This window comes from Myotis myotis, unplaced genomic scaffold (assembly GCF_014108235.1).
Source record: "Myotis myotis isolate mMyoMyo1 unplaced genomic scaffold, mMyoMyo1.p scaffold_m19_p_17, whole genome shotgun sequence".
Classification (NCBI taxonomy): Eukaryota; Metazoa; Chordata; class Mammalia; order Chiroptera; family Vespertilionidae; genus Myotis; species Myotis myotis.
The window spans coordinates 211,591-225,625 of NW_023416321.1; the positions used below are offsets into that span (position 1 = coordinate 211,591).

The 14,035-nt window shown below is 66.9% G+C and overlaps 2 protein-coding genes across 12 annotated transcripts; one reads left to right on the top strand and one right to left on the bottom strand.

Moving 5' to 3' along the window:
* Window positions 1-132: 132 nt before the first annotated feature.
* HGS (hepatocyte growth factor-regulated tyrosine kinase substrate) lies at window positions 133-11,290 on the bottom strand. 9 transcript variants are annotated; one of them, XM_036342152.1, is made up of 22 exons: window positions 11,159-11,290; window positions 9,575-9,659; window positions 9,314-9,389; window positions 8,828-8,920; window positions 7,322-7,445; window positions 6,897-6,949; window positions 6,449-6,517; window positions 6,178-6,302; window positions 5,045-5,123; window positions 4,878-4,976; window positions 4,651-4,746; window positions 4,005-4,043; window positions 3,792-3,935; window positions 3,661-3,720; window positions 3,043-3,253; window positions 2,691-2,863; window positions 2,477-2,617; window positions 2,225-2,402; window positions 1,491-1,624; window positions 1,302-1,406; window positions 1,060-1,149; window positions 133-708 (listed from the first exon to the last, which is right to left on the bottom strand). In XM_036342152.1, exons 1-22 carry the CDS (start codon window positions 11,193-11,195, stop codon window positions 598-600), a joined length of 2,322 nt encoding a protein of 773 aa, XP_036198045.1. In that variant the 5' UTR covers window positions 11,196-11,290; the 3' UTR covers window positions 133-597. The 9 variants fall into 9 exon arrangements, 6 of the variants coding, with proteins under 6 accessions (XP_036198045.1, XP_036198044.1, XP_036198047.1 ...); XM_036342151.1 differs by having other exon boundaries at window positions 3,043-3,256; XM_036342154.1 differs by having other exon boundaries at window positions 1,302-1,391; window positions 1,491-1,588; window positions 3,043-3,271.
* On the top strand, window positions 10,096-13,969 carry ARL16 (ADP ribosylation factor like GTPase 16). 3 transcript variants are annotated; one of them, XM_036342158.1, is made up of 6 exons: window positions 10,096-11,549; window positions 11,774-11,832; window positions 12,247-12,360; window positions 12,515-12,599; window positions 12,707-12,792; window positions 12,944-12,998. In XM_036342158.1, exons 1-5 carry the CDS (start codon window positions 10,703-10,705, stop codon window positions 12,787-12,789), a joined length of 1,188 nt encoding a protein of 395 aa, XP_036198051.1. In that variant the 5' UTR covers window positions 10,096-10,702; the 3' UTR covers window positions 12,790-12,792; window positions 12,944-12,998. The 3 variants fall into 3 exon arrangements, with proteins under 3 accessions (XP_036198051.1, XP_036198050.1, XP_036198049.1); XM_036342157.1 differs by lacking the exon at window positions 12,515-12,599 and having other exon boundaries at window positions 10,149-11,549; window positions 12,944-13,969; XM_036342156.1 differs by lacking the exon at window positions 12,515-12,599 and having other exon boundaries at window positions 10,162-11,549; window positions 12,677-12,792; window positions 12,944-13,969.
* The last annotated feature ends 66 nt before the right edge of the window (window positions 13,970-14,035 follow it).

A 14,035-nucleotide genomic window follows, 5' to 3' on the forward strand; every position in this document is an offset into this window, starting at 1 on the left:
ACATTTTCCTCCAACTACAGCTACTGGCCTTGCAGTGGGACCAGAGCCGCGGGCCCTGCGAGCCCGTCCCAGGACTGGGGCCAGGCTGGCCTGCGGGGATGCCCAGCACCTTTCCCCTGAGCAGACGCGTGGTACTTGTTGAAGAGACTTTATTCGGCCGATCCATTCTGTCTGACTGGCGGCACTGGGCGACATGACAGCTCAGAAGCAGAGAAGCTGGAGACTAACCCCCCTTCCTGTGGGGCCAGGAGCCCCGCTGACAGCTGGGGGGGGGCCTAGAGGGCTCTGGGGCACACACTAGTCATCCATAGGCCCCTGCGGGAGTGGGGGGCAAAGGGACCTGACATCCAGGCTGGGGCTCACCCCCACCTCCCACCCCAGGCCCGGCCGTGGGGAAGGAGGTCGGAGGCCAACTCAGGGACAGGAGGTGGAGCCTGAAGGGTGAGCACAGGTGAGGACAGAAAGGCGGGCTGGGGGCAGGGGCCCTACATGGAGGAGGGGAGAGCGAGGAGAGCAGAGGAGGGGACAGGACGCTAGTCAGATGGAGGCGGCGGTCTCGGGGAACGTAGTGTTACTCTGGGCAGCGCGCTGGCCTGGTCAGTCGAAGGAGATGAGCTGGGCTTCACTGCCCTGCACCTGCAGCCCCTGTGCGGGCGGCTGCTGGGCCACGGGCGGAGGCTGCTGGGGGGGGCCGCCAGCAGGTGCCATCTGGGGGACAAGAGGCCATTGGTGCTCCTCCCCAGGCCCAGCTCCCCCTCTACTGGCTGCTCTAGAACACCCCACCCCAGCCTTGTCCCTGGTCTCCTCCAGCCCAGGGTGCGCCCCCCCCACTTGTCTGGGCTCTGAGCTTCACGCCCCAGCAGGGCCCACCCCGGAATCCCGACAGCGCCTACAGAGCTGAGCTTGAAGTCAACGTGGTTTGCTCCACCCCCCCCCCCCCCCCCCAGGACGCTGCGTGCACCCAGGGTCTGCGGGCCGAGTGGCCTTCCCGCGGGACTCTTCCCAGGACAGCCCCCCACAGACGGCCAGGGCCCAGGTGGTGGCCTGGGAGGGGCTCACCTGCTGGTACATGGGCTGCTGCCCCGAGATGTAGGGCTGCGGCGGGGGCTGCAGAGATGCGTCCTGGCTGGGGAGGGCAGTCATGAGATTCTGTGGAGAATGAAAGGAACCCCAACATTGAGAAAGCAGCCCTGTAACCAGACAAGTGGGGGAGTTTCTGACTTGGAAGAGCAGCTGGGGAGCCCAGTTGGGGGGAGGGGGATCAGAAGGACCTGCCTGTCGGATGCCCCGTGTGGTCTCACCTGCATGCTGTAGGGCTGGTAGCCCATGGACACCGCCTGGCTCCCCATGTAGCCCACGCCGGTGGGCTGCGGGGGCTGGGAGGGCACCGTCTGTGGAGGGAAGGCCTGTGAGGAGTGTGAGGAGCTGGGAGAAGGGCTGGGCGGGCACCTCACAGGGGCCTCTGGGGGAGGGGCGCAGGCTGATCCTACCTGATAGCCCTGGGTGGGGGTGGGCTGGTAGGAGGAGTAGGCTGGGCTGGCGGCGGGTCCGGCTGGGCCCTGGGGGGCTGTCTGTGCGCCAGGGACCCCTGCTGGGTACATGTAGGTGCTCACCACGCTGGGATCTGAAGGAAGAGGAGTGAGGGGGAGACCCCGGAGTTGGGGAGCATTTCTCTGAGTTTTCATTTTTTGTTGTGAGACTTGGAACCAAGTTCATGTTTCACCTTCTCACCCAAGGGAAATAAGGACATCAGCACAGATGGGAGGGGCCCCCAGCGATGAGTGAAGTCGAACGAACCCAACTGTATTCCAGCCGAGTCAGGACACTGCAGGGCGGGCAGCGTTGCCTGCACCTCCTGAACCCAGAACGGGGATCGGGACAGCGAGCACCTGTCAGGCCTGGGCTGGATCCTGAAACTCCTTTCCGAATCCCAGGACCCAAGTCAGTCCACACGGGACGGGGTGGGGGTGGGGGGTGAAAGGGGAGGAAGCCAGAGCCTCCAGCCGGAAGGTGTCGGAGTGAACGCACATTAGTGTGCGCAGTAGAGGCGTGTGCGTGTAGAGAGCAAATGTGGAAGAATGTTAACATTTGGGGAATCTAGGAAATTCTTTACACCATTCATTCTCTTAGCTATTCTATAAAACAAGCCAACGTAAAAATAAAACACAAAAATAACGGTCTGGGGCTCATGTTGGCTGGTTGACGCGTCCGCCCACCCGGTTACCTGCTCCGGCCCCGGGCACACTGGGGTAGGGGCTGCCGGTGGCCGCGGCCGGCTGGCTCATGTACACGGTGTGCATGGGGGAGCCCTCCACGGAGCCTGCCGGGCTGTAGGTCCCCGGGAAGCTTGTGGGGCCGGAGGGCTGGTACAGCACGCCGCCCGCCGCGGGCATGGCCTGGAGCTGGGGAGAGAGACGGCTGTCAGGGGGCTCCCGGCGGCTGCAGGGCAGCGGGAGCTTGAGGGGCGGGCGCCTGCCTGGGCGTAGGGCAGGGAGAAGGCGGGCATCTGGGCGCGCATCTGGATGGTCTGCTTCTGCTGCTCCAGGCGCAGCTGCCGCTCCTTCTCCTGCTCCTGCAGGCGCTGGATGGCCAGCTGCCTCTGCACCTCCAGGTACTCCTGCGGGCACAGGCAGCCATCAGCACCAGCTATGCCGGTGCCCGCCACCCGGCCGCCAGGCCGCCCAGCGCACCTGCTTCTTCTGCCGCATGATCTCCAGCTTCTGGGCCAGCTGGATCTGGCGCTGGCGCTCCGCCTCCTCCGCCGCCCGGCGCAGCTTCTCCCGGTGCTCCTCCCGCAAGGCGCTCAGCGCCCCCCGCGCGTCTCGGATCTGCGCCAGCTTGTCCTGCAGCCCCTCGTAGTACACTGCAGGGGGCAGAGCGGCCGTGGCCAGGGGACGCCTCCTTCAGGTGCCGGTCCCATGCTTGGTGGGCTATTGCCCGTCATTGGGACCCCCCCTCCCCCCCGCTGGAGCCCAGGGGCCGCCCTGCCCCAGGAGCCTGCCCAGCCCACAGCCCAGCAGCGCGGAGGCCCGAGGGACGCACGCCTGCGCTCGTCCAGCTGGTTGAGCAGCTCCAGCAGCTGGGGGTGCATGCCGTTGATGGACTGGAAGAGGGACAGCACGGCCGAGTCGTTGGTGATGCTGCGGCCTCGCACGTGGTTGCTCTTCATGCGGTTGACGAAGGTGCTGACGGCGTTCTGCAGGGCCTTCAGGAACTGCGCGTGGCTCTCCTCCGACTCCCCGTTCTGGAACTGCTGCTGGGGACGGGCACACTGTGGGGTCCCCCGGCTCCCGGGTCAGGATCTGCCTCCGTGGGCAGGGCCTCTGCCCGGGGCCTCAGCAGCTGCGCCTGCACCAGCCCCGGACCTGGACCAAGGCCAGCACCTCAGGCTCCAGTCTTTCAATGAGGACAGAGCCGGCTGCAGCCCCCGTGGCCACCCACAAGCACCCCCCCCCACGGGTGATACGGACCGGCCTCCCCTGCAAAGGCCTGGCATCTACTCCAGTGGCAACAAGGCCCGGAGCCCCAGGACGGACAGCGGGTGGCTCTGGGCGCTGGTCCGCTCGGTAGGCAGCCAGGCCCAGCCGCCTCCGGTCGCTGTGGGCGGCGGGGCCTGCGCTGCACCCAGAGGCTGTGTCCGTGGCCGAGGAGGGCGCTTACCTCGCTGAAGAGGCCCCCGGAGGAGGTTACGGGCTGAGGGTCCGTCTCGGGAAGGGAAGCCTGGAAGACACAGAGGGTGAGTGGCCGGCCAGTCCCTGGGGCCCTCCCAGGGGCACCGAGAGCGGCCTCACCTCCACCGCGGCCGCAGGGGCCGCGTGCGCCTCCACGGGCTGGGCGGTGGGCTCTGCCAGGGGCGCGGGGGCGGAGGGCGTGGGGCTCTTCCGAGCCTCCTCCTGCTTCTTCTCCCAGTAGTTCCGGTTGAGGTACCGGGCAAGCTGCGGGGCAACGGGAGGTCATCCAAGGGCCAGGGCGCAGGAGGGGAGCCCCGCGCACAGGACACTCACCTCAGGGTCCATGTCCTCAGCCAGAGGCGCCGACGAGTTCTGGGGAGACAGGGGAGCGGCCGAGGGTCACAGGCCACAGCACAGCTCCCCCACAGCCGTCACTCAGGGGCCCCATGGCCACGCTGGTGTGAGGGAGCCCAAGGGGCTCCATACGGCTGACGAGATGCAAGGTGGCACCTGCCCACCAACCGTACAAATGGTCCCCGATGGGCAGGGGCAGGGGCAGGGGCAGGGGCAGGGGCAGGGCTGCTCTCAGCCTGGGCCTGGCTGGCCCCAGCCCCCCACAGAAAGGCAGTCCTGTCCCGGCCAAGGTGAGGCTAGAAAGGGCAGCCACCTTGGCCTAGGGCTCCCACCTGCTCCCGCCTGGGACAGACAGACGGACAGCACAGGCCTCTGCACCTGCACACGGGGGATGGGGCCTCCCTCCTGGTCCCACCAGGAGCTTCAAGCCCAAACTGAGAGGCGCGGGAGAGCCTGGGCTCTCACCAGTGGGGACCCCTGGCCGGGAGCCGAGAGCGGGGATGGGAGTGGGGAGGGGAGGGAGACCAGGGGGCAGGGGCCGTCCTTTCTGGGCAGCCCTCCCGCTCCCTCCCACGGGGAGCGGTCCAGCCAGCGTGTGGGCCACGTGGGGCGCAGGGGGACTCACCACGGGTGACGCATACAGGCTGCTGGCGGGGGGCGCAGACGAGGCCACGGGTGTGGGCTCCGCCTTGGGGTATGCTGTGTACCCCGACTTGTGTCTCTGTGGGAGAACCAGGAAGTGTGTCCCGCAGGGAGCACAGGCATAGCAGGCCCAGCCTCCACACTCAGCCCTCCCCAAACATCCAGGGGTGCTCCCCTAGCTCCCCCCTCGGGTTCCTCCTCCCCACTCACCATCCTCTCCTTCTCCTCGGCCTCCGACTGGGACAGCGCCAGGGCCAGCTGCAGCTCCTCCTCCTCCTGCAGGGCCGTCTCGTCCCGCTTGGGGGGCAGCTGGGGGCAGACAGGCTGGTGAGCGGGGCCCAGGGAGAAGGGCCAGGGGCGGGCCGTGCGGGGCGTACCTGGGACTGCTGCGACAGGGGGCTGGTCAGGTACTCCGGGGGCAGCTCCGTCGTGGGGGGGGCCTTGCCGTCCGCTTTCCTGGACAATAGGGTGCTGTGGGGGACCGGGCACCGTACCCGATCCCCAAGGATTCCCTAGCGTCACCGTGATCACCGTGGTCACACCCGCACCCCAGAGAAAAACTGACCCTCAGACTAGCTCAGCCGTGGGCAAACTACGGCCCGCGGGCCGGATCCAGCTGTTTGAAATGAATAAAACTAAAAAAAAAAAAAAAAAGACCGTACCCTTTTATGTAATGATGTTTACTTTGAATTTACATTAGTTCACACAAACACTCCATCCATGCTTTTGTTCCGGCCTCCGATCCAGTTTAAGAACCCATTGTGGCCCTCGAGTCAAAAAGTTTGCCCACCCCTGGACTAGCGGGTGCTTCCAGGCGGGGGACCCTGGTGAGTCACTGGCCTGACCACAGCCCGTCTCCAGTAAGTGAGGCTGGGACACTGCCTGGGACAGACAGACGGACAGCACGGGCCTCTGCGCTTACACACCGGGGACACGGCCTCCCTCCTGGTCCCACCAGGAGCACAGGCCTGACCCAAACCACGAGGGACCTCAAGCCCAAACCGAGGGCCACACAGCAAAGGCCTGGACCCATCCGGAAAGACAGAGGAGGGGACCCCGGGGGCTGAGACGAACAGGCCCTGACATCACTGGGACTCGTGGACCAGAACAAGGTGCAGAGGACACGGCAGCGCCATGCGTGGGCTGTGGAACAGAGGGTTCCTCTTCTGGGCACGCACGAAGGTCCAGGACCACACACGTGTGTGAACACACATGCAGGAGGAGCCACCGTCAATGTCAACACCAAGGGACCAGGCAGAGGGCAGCCCTCACCTTGTCACGCCCGTGTCTTTCCTGGAAGTTTGACTTCCAGACTAAAAAGTTAAGAGGCAACAAACTCCAACAAGCCCCAGGCTCTGGGTGCCCACCTGGCTCCGCCCTGAGTCTGGGGCAACTGAGGCTGGACAGGGGGCAGGGCTGGCCTCTGCCAGGCCTCGCTTCGGGGGACAGAAGCCGGGCTGCAGGGAGCGGGGAGCGGGGAGCCGGGAGCCGGCCGGCGCCAGGGACTCACTTGTTGAGCTGTTCGTAGCAGGGCTCGCACACACGCACCTCCTTCTCGATGCCGAACTTGGGGATGGTGGAGTACCGGGAGGAGCACTTTCCGCAGAAGATCTGGCCGCAGGCCCGGCAGTGGTGCTGCGACACAGGGCGGTGGCGGCTGCAGGACGGGCCACTGACCCCACTCGCCACTCCACCCACAGCGCCCACCGAAAGCTGCCAGGCTGGCCTCCCCGGGGCTGGCCAAGGGCGGTGGAGGCAGGCCCTCCCGACGCGGCACTCACCTTGCGGGTCACCACCCCGAACTGCACCCTGCAGCGGTGGCACTCCTCCGCGTCCACCCAGTCGGGGGCCTGCGGGCGGCAGAGTCAGGCCCCGCCCCATCCCTCATGCCCCGCCCCCCATAGAGCCAGGCCCCGCCCCGTCCCTCATGCCCCGGCCCCGCAGTCAGGCCCCGCCCCTGCCCTCATGCCCCGCCCCCACGGAGTCAGGCCCCGCCCCGCCCTCCCTGCTTCCGCTCCCGGAGGCCGGGCGGGAGGAGTCCTCTCCCGAGGACAGGCCGGTGCCACGTAACCGCGAGCCCGCCAGCCACAGCCCGCTCACTCCGCTGGGCCACGCTGGGCGCCGCACTTTCCACGCAGACAGCAGCTCCCTGCGGCCCAGGTCCCAGCAGGCCTGTCCCCGGCTCCCTCCGCCCCAGAGCAGCCCCCTCGCCCGGCACCAGAGCCTCACTCTCTCCGCAGCGAACATGGCATCGCTCTCCTTGAACTCCGGGAAGACGTGTCCTGGAGAGAGAAGGCTGCAGTCACCGCGGGCCGCCAGGTGCACGAGGCGCCAGGCTCCCCTGTCCCCTGAGGACCGCGACCAGGCGACCAGGCTCAGCACCTCGGTCTCTATGGAGAGAGACCTCCGAGAGCACCACTGGGCCGCCCCTGCTCTGTTCCCCAGCTCGATGTGTGCTGCTTGGCCCCACCCGGCCCCAGTGGGGTTGAGGTCTGGAAAGGCCGGGGCTGGCTGCCTGGAGCTGGGCTGACCCACGCTCCTTGGGGGTGCCCGCTCCGTGTGCCACTGCTGGTTGGCTGGTGGGTGCCGTCCTCGCCCGCCCAGAGTGAGCACCGCCCGGGCCACCCAATGCGGACACTGTCCCGCTGACTCACCCTCCACCTTCATGATCTGGTAGGTGTCCTGGACCACCTTGTACTTGGGCTCGTTCCGGAAGGCGTGTGCCCAGGCCTGGATCAGGTACAGGATCTTGTTTCGGACGTTGACTTCCACCTGCCTCTGCAGAGGAGGGAGGAAGACGTGAGGAGGGACACGGAGACGCAGGTGCAAAGGGATGTCAGCGTGACCACGTGGCTGGAGGACCCACTGCTCGGGCAGAGGTGGGCAGGTCCCTGTGGGGCGCAGGGGCCACCCTCTCCCCAGGCCCAGCCCCCTCCATGGAACCCTGACCCTGAGGAGAACCCCTGGCATCTGTCTGCCCATGGGGCCTGCACGGTAACCCCAGGTCCTGTAACAAGACCGGACTGGGAACCCCTCGCCTGTAACCTGCCTGACGCTGGGCCCTCCTTCCAGTCACAGCCAGGCCCACACCCAGCACCCTCTCCACCACCTGGAGCACCAGCTACACTTCTAGCGCCTCGGGGCCACCCACCCAGGTGGCCCAGGAGGATGCGGGCAGAGCAGGCGGCTTCGGAGGGGCAGCCACAGCCCAGCGCCGGCTGCTGGGCCTTTACTGGGATCTGTGTGCCACCGGTGGAGGCCTCTTATCGCCAAGGGGGACTAACGGCCGTTGGCCATGATCTGCGGAACTCCTCCCCCTCTTCCCAATGGCCTCTGAGGAGCCAGCCGTCAGCTCAGGCCCAGATGGGCTCTGGCCCGTGGGCCCAAGGCACCGGCAAGACCAGGAGACCGCCGGAGCCGGGGCTGCGCTCCTCAGAGCACCCAGGCAGCCGCAACTCCGAGGGGCCCTTGCACCCCAAGAATGTCTGCCCCACCCCGCTCTGCATCACACAGCCTCGGGGTCACTGCCCAGGTCACAATCCCTGCAGGGGCAGAGCCGGCCCGGGCTCAGCAGGACTTTCCCTCCTCTGCCCAAGGAGGGCATCGCCCCTCTCCCTCCAGCACACATCAGACCACTGCACCCTGCTTGGCGTGCGGGCGCCCAGCTGCCCTCATCCCTCCTCTCCCCTCCCCTCCCCCCTCCCCCCTCTGCTCACACACACGCAGCTCCTTCCTCCTCTCAGTGAGTGTCCTGCCTTCACGGCTGGGCTCCGGCCCTGCCCTGAGGGCTCCCTGGGCCTCTGCGCTCTCTCGCTCTCTCTCTCTCTCTCTCTCTCTCTCTCTCTCTCTCTCACACACACACACACACACACACACACACGCAGCTCCTCCCTCCACCTTCCTCTCCTCAGTGAGTGTCCCGTGTGTCAGTGTCAGGTGGGCAGGTGAGCCTGGCCCCGCCCCCAGACGCCGCGTCCACCTGGAGGCAGAGGAGCCTCGGCGCCCAGGCACCACGGGCTGAGGCTGGCCTGGTGCAGGGACCACCCACACTTGCCTCGCGGCCTCTGCTGCTCCTGCCACAGGTGCCAGCAAACACCCGGAATGGCCCAGGCCTGGCAGCAGGCGACACCCCTCCCCCGCGGGCCCTGAGGAGCGCCCACCTTCAGCAGCTCCTTCAGCTCCTCCATGGTCTGCTTGTTGGCCACCTCGTCGTGGACAGTCTGGCCACAGTTCTTCACCACGGACTCCATGACCTGCAGACCCCAAGGAGGGGAAGGGACGGGCTGCTGGCCAGTGCAGGGACCCCTCCCACCGGCCCACCGCCCCGCAGAACGCTGCCCCCCACAGGCTCTCAGGCTCCCAGCGCGTCAGGAGAGCCCCTGGGAGCCTGCGCTACCCAGGCTCCACCTAACTCCACGTGCCCTCTCCACCGGAGGCTAGCGCCACCCTCCCTGCCCGACGTCAGTGTCAGGTGGGGCAGGTGAGGCCCGGCCGCCCCGGCTCTGCAGGCTGCTCCATCTGCCTCCCGCCCGACGCCTGCACTGTGCGGGCGCTGCCCGGGCGGTGGGGAGGCCGTGGGCCCCTCCTCTGCCACCCTGACCGCTTGGGACGGGCCCTGCGAGGGTGGGGTGCAGGCGTCCAGTCACCTCTAGGGCATACAGGGCCACGTGGGGGTTCTTGTCGCTGACTTTCTTCTTGATGGAACTCACAGCATATTTTGCCCTGAAAGGAAAGGGCGTTGGTAGAAGCGCAAAGAGATGGGAGAAAGAAACTGTCTCAGCAACTAGACAGAGAAGCCCAGTCCGCCTGGCCCTCGAGACCCCCACGCTGTACAGGGAGGCCTCCGGCTGCGGCTCCGCCCTGGTGCGGGGCCCCGAGGGCAGTGCGCACAAGCGCCTCTCACTTACTGCGTGTCGCCCTGGCGGATCAGGTCACAGATCTGCAGGATGGACTCCCAGTCGGTCTCCAGCAGAAGCTGGCTGGTCGCTTTGTCTAAGACGGAAACGCACCATCATGGGGGCTCATCCTGCTGGGGGTCCCTCGGGGCCCCCATCTCAGCCACAGGGAGGAGCTGCCTCCACCCCGTTTCAAACGCTTGGACACAATGGAAAACCCCGTGGAAATCCTCCGGGCGCAGTGAGAGCCGTGGGAGCGCTGGCCTGGCCCAACGAGGCAAACGGCTTGGAAAATAACAACAGAGACCCCGGCCCGCATGGTCCCTGGTTCAGCGTCGACCTATGAACCAGGAGGTCGGGGCACATGCCCGGGTTGTGGGCTCAATGATTTTTCTCTCATCACGGATGTTTCTCTCTCTCCCCTTTCCCTTCCTCTCTGAAGACAATAAAAATACTTTAAAAAAATACAACAACAGAGAAACCCTGTTGTGTGCCTGTGACCAGCCCCTGCCAGCGCTCTCCACGAACCCGCTTCTTGCACAGCCTCAGGGGCTGGGTCCCACTTCCGCCCCCTTACGGGTAAACCAGACAAACCGCGGCGGAGCGGGGAGGGCGCTGCCAGGGGTCACACAGCTTGCTGGGGACACAGCCAGGACCCGACCCCGGGCCGGCTGACTGCCGACGGGGACCCGAGCCCTGGTTTTGGGAGGTTGGGCCTCGCTGGTGAGATTCCCGCGGGGGCCAGACTCCGGAGCAGCACCTGGACTCCGTCCTCTGCTTCGGGGACTGACCTCGAGGATTCTCCAGAATCCCTCCCTCCCCATCACGTGCGAGGCTCCAGCCCTGCTGGCACCCTCCTGCCCGGAGACGCCAACCACCCAGCAAGGCCTAGCCCCTTCGCGCTGATCTGCTGGGAACTCCTGGGTTGGTCCTCGAGAGGCTGAGCCACCCCCTAACGGGGTCCCTCGCCTGCTCCCCCCAAGAGCAGGAATGACGCCGGGCCTGAGGGTGGGCTCGGGCTGACCAGGGGGGGCCCAGGGCGCCTGTCCCGCCGGCACACGCCGTTCCGTGGGAGGGAGGGGGCTTTCCCGGGAACATTCCTCCTTCCTGACAGGTGTGACTTCCCGGAGCTCAGGGAGGATGATCCACAGCCCGACAGACGGGCCACCTCCCCGAAGCGCCCGGGCCCGTGGGGACAGCGGGGCTGGCCGGGCCGCAGGGAAGCCTGCAGGTCCCGGGAAGGCGTCCTCTTGTAGGGGTGCTCGTGTTTGGGTCAGAAGCCCCAACCCCACGCGACTTCGGCTTTTTGCGGGGCGGACGTCCACCGAGATGGGCTATGCGGTCGAGTCGCCCATCTTGGTGACTCAGAATCTCGAGATCGCTCGGTCAGGCGCCCGCGGTCGGCGCCCGGAGACCTGCCGGCTCCGGGCCCGGCTCCTCCGCGGACCCTCACCGCCCGGCCAGCGCCCGCGCCTGGCACGGCCAACCCCCGCTCGTGGCGCGCCCACCCAGGGCCCGGGCCGCGCGGAGGCCGGCCGCTCCGCTCGGATCCGCTCGGGGCCGCGGGCCGGCGGGGAGGAGCAGGGGCCGCGTTACCTAGGAGACGCTCGAAGGTGCCGCTGCCGCGCCCCATGGCGACCCGGACCCGACCCGACGCCGAGGCCTCCTTTGCTGCGAGCCAGCGCGTCCCCGACTTCCGCTTCCGCCTTCCCCGCGGGCGCGCGCACGCACACGTCGCCCTCCTCCATCCGCGAGGGGGCGGTCTCTCCGCTCTCCCTAGACTCTGCGCGCCGATTGGGCCGCGACTGCTGGAAGACCAATGAGCAGCCCGGGAGGCGAGGCTTGTCCAACGAAAGCGGAGCCGGGGGCGGGCCTTGCGTCCCCGCGGGGCGGAGCTACGGAGGCCGAGCGGCGCGAGCGGTGGGGATGTGTCTCCTGTTGGGGGCCGCGGGCGCGGGCAAGTCGCTGTTGGTGAAACGACTGCAGACTATCCTTCCGGCCGGGCGAGGGGCACCGGGGAGGCGGGGGCGCCTGGCGGGGGCGCGGTGGTGGGGGACGCCGGGGGTGGCCGGGGCGGGCGACGCGGGACTCTCCGGAGGCGGTCGGGGGCTGGAGCGGGAGCCCGGGGGGTCGGGGCGGCCCGGGCGGCGTCCCGTCCCCGCTGCCCCCGCTGCCCCCGCTGCCCCGCTTGGGTCCTTGACCGCCTCGCACAGCTGAGCTCTCAGGATGGGAAGGGCGACCTGGGCGATCCTCCGTCGACGCGGCCCACGGTAGGCGTCGCCCGCCAGCACGTTCAGTGGAAACGGTGCCCCTTGCGTTCTGCCAAGCGCTGTGGCTTCTGAAGTGGAAGCTGGGCCCCAGCCGGGCGGCGAGTTAAATTCACCCCCGGGAAGCGAGTGGGTGTCAGAGAGGCGCTGGGCCCGCGAGGACAGCGCTGCGGAGGCGGCCGGACGGCGCGGGCCGCCCGCGGAGCGCATCCCCCGGCGGGCGCCGCCTCCGGCCACAGCCCGCGGGAGGGGGAGGGGGCCCAGCCCTGGAAGCCCCTCTTCCTGTGGTTCCGCTCCAGGCCCGAGGCCTCGAGGAGGAAGGGCCTGTGAATTGGGGTCGCGGTGTGAGGAGGGCGCGGTGCTCTGCGGGGCCGGTGGGAGAGCTGTGCGGCCGCCGCATCCTGCTTTTCCCCGCAGGTGGGCACCAACCTGACCGACATCGTGGCCCCCAGACGGATCACCATCCGGGAGCTGGGCGGGTGCATGGGCCCCATCTGGCCCAGTTACTATGGAAACTGCCGCTCCCTCCTGGTGGGTCAAGTCTTTGAACTCTTTCAGGGAAGTGTGTCCCCGACCTGACTTGGGGGGGGGGGGGGGAGGTCGGGATGTGCGAGTGGAGGGGACAGGGCCCACGCTGCCGTGTCCCTCTGGGAACTCGGCCTGAGCCTGGTGGTCCCGCCGGCAGCTCGTGTCGAAGCTGGGGGTGTTCTTGCTCTGCACAGCCCTCCCCGCAGCCTCTGTTTCAGTCATTTTTCTCGTCTCAAAGCCAGGTCTGTGGTGCCCGGGGGAGGAGATTGGGCAGGGCTGCCTCCATCACAGTGGCCCTGAGCTTTTCCCTTCTTCCCAGTTCATGATCGATGCCTCCAACCCCACCCAGCTCTCCGCAGCCTGCGCGCAGCTCCTGGGCCTGCTCTCTGCAGAACCGCTGGCAGAGGCACAGGTCCTGATCCTCTTCAATAAAACGTACGGCCCGCGAGCGAGAGGGAGCTCAGAGGGTTCCCGGAGGAGGGGTCCCTTGGAATGTAGCCGGGGGGTGGCCCCTTAGGGAGGGGTGCGGTGGGGGTTGGGGCGGGCTTGTGGGGCCCACTTTGACAAGGCGCCCCTTTCGCTCCAGTGACCTGTCCTGTTATATGACCGTAGAGGAGATGAAATCGTTAATCAGGCTCCCAGACATCATTGCTTGTGCCAAGCAGAACATCACCGTGGCAGACATCAGTGCCCGCACGGGCACGGGCTTGACCCAGGTGCTGCGCTGGCTCCAGGACACCCACGGAGCCGGCTGACGACTATCGGGTGGGGGCGTGGCTGGACCGCTCTGTGGGGAGGAGGGGAGGGGAGGGCAGCCCTGCTTGGCCTCCGGAGGCCGATAAGGACCCAGCGTAAACGTAGAAGGCGGGCTTCAGTGCCGAGCTGCAGTGATGGGTAAACTGAGGCACCCAGGGTGGAAGTCCTGACAGCTGACGTTGGAATGAAGACTGCCCAGGGCTAGGAGAGCAGCACCGGCCTGCAGACCTCAGTGCCCCAAGCGGCATGCAGGCAGGGAGGGCGGCAGGGAGAGGTCTGGTGGAGCGCGGGTGCCACTGAGCTCATGGTTGCATCGGTGAAGACCCTTTCTCCAAGTAAGTTCACGTTGGCACGTCCTGGGGGCCATGCTTGAACGTACCTTTTTTGGGCCACTGTTCAGCCCCCTGTGATTGGTAAGGAGCTGTCTGCCTGAGTGTGGTGACACCTTAGGCCTTGCAGGTGTGCACGGCCCGTGCCACTGCTGGGCACCACCTCCCCAGACGCCACTGAGCAGCCTGGATGCAGGCCATCTCCACTCCTCATTGGGGTCCTCGTAGATTTCACAGGCAACTTGAGACCCAAAGGGCTTTCGGACACCCCCCAGTTTCAGAGGACTTGAGCAAAGCCTGGTGAAAAGCGTGAAGTGTTAGAAGACTCTGGGCCGTAAGTCAGTTCTTCAGCTAAGAGTGTGTGACTCTCAGGGCAGCACCAGGTGAGCGCTAGGGCCTGCCTGCAGGGCAGGAGGCTCCCCCTTTCACTGTAAAATCGGGAATTATGTAAACCGTGTTCTCTGTACTCAAAAAATGAATTAAAACAGCAAAGCAAAAATGACAGCTTAAAGCCTGAAAACACAAAAGATCTTAACTGTATATCAAATTGTGCCACAACCAGAGAAAAGAACCTCTTAAGGCAACATTCCAAC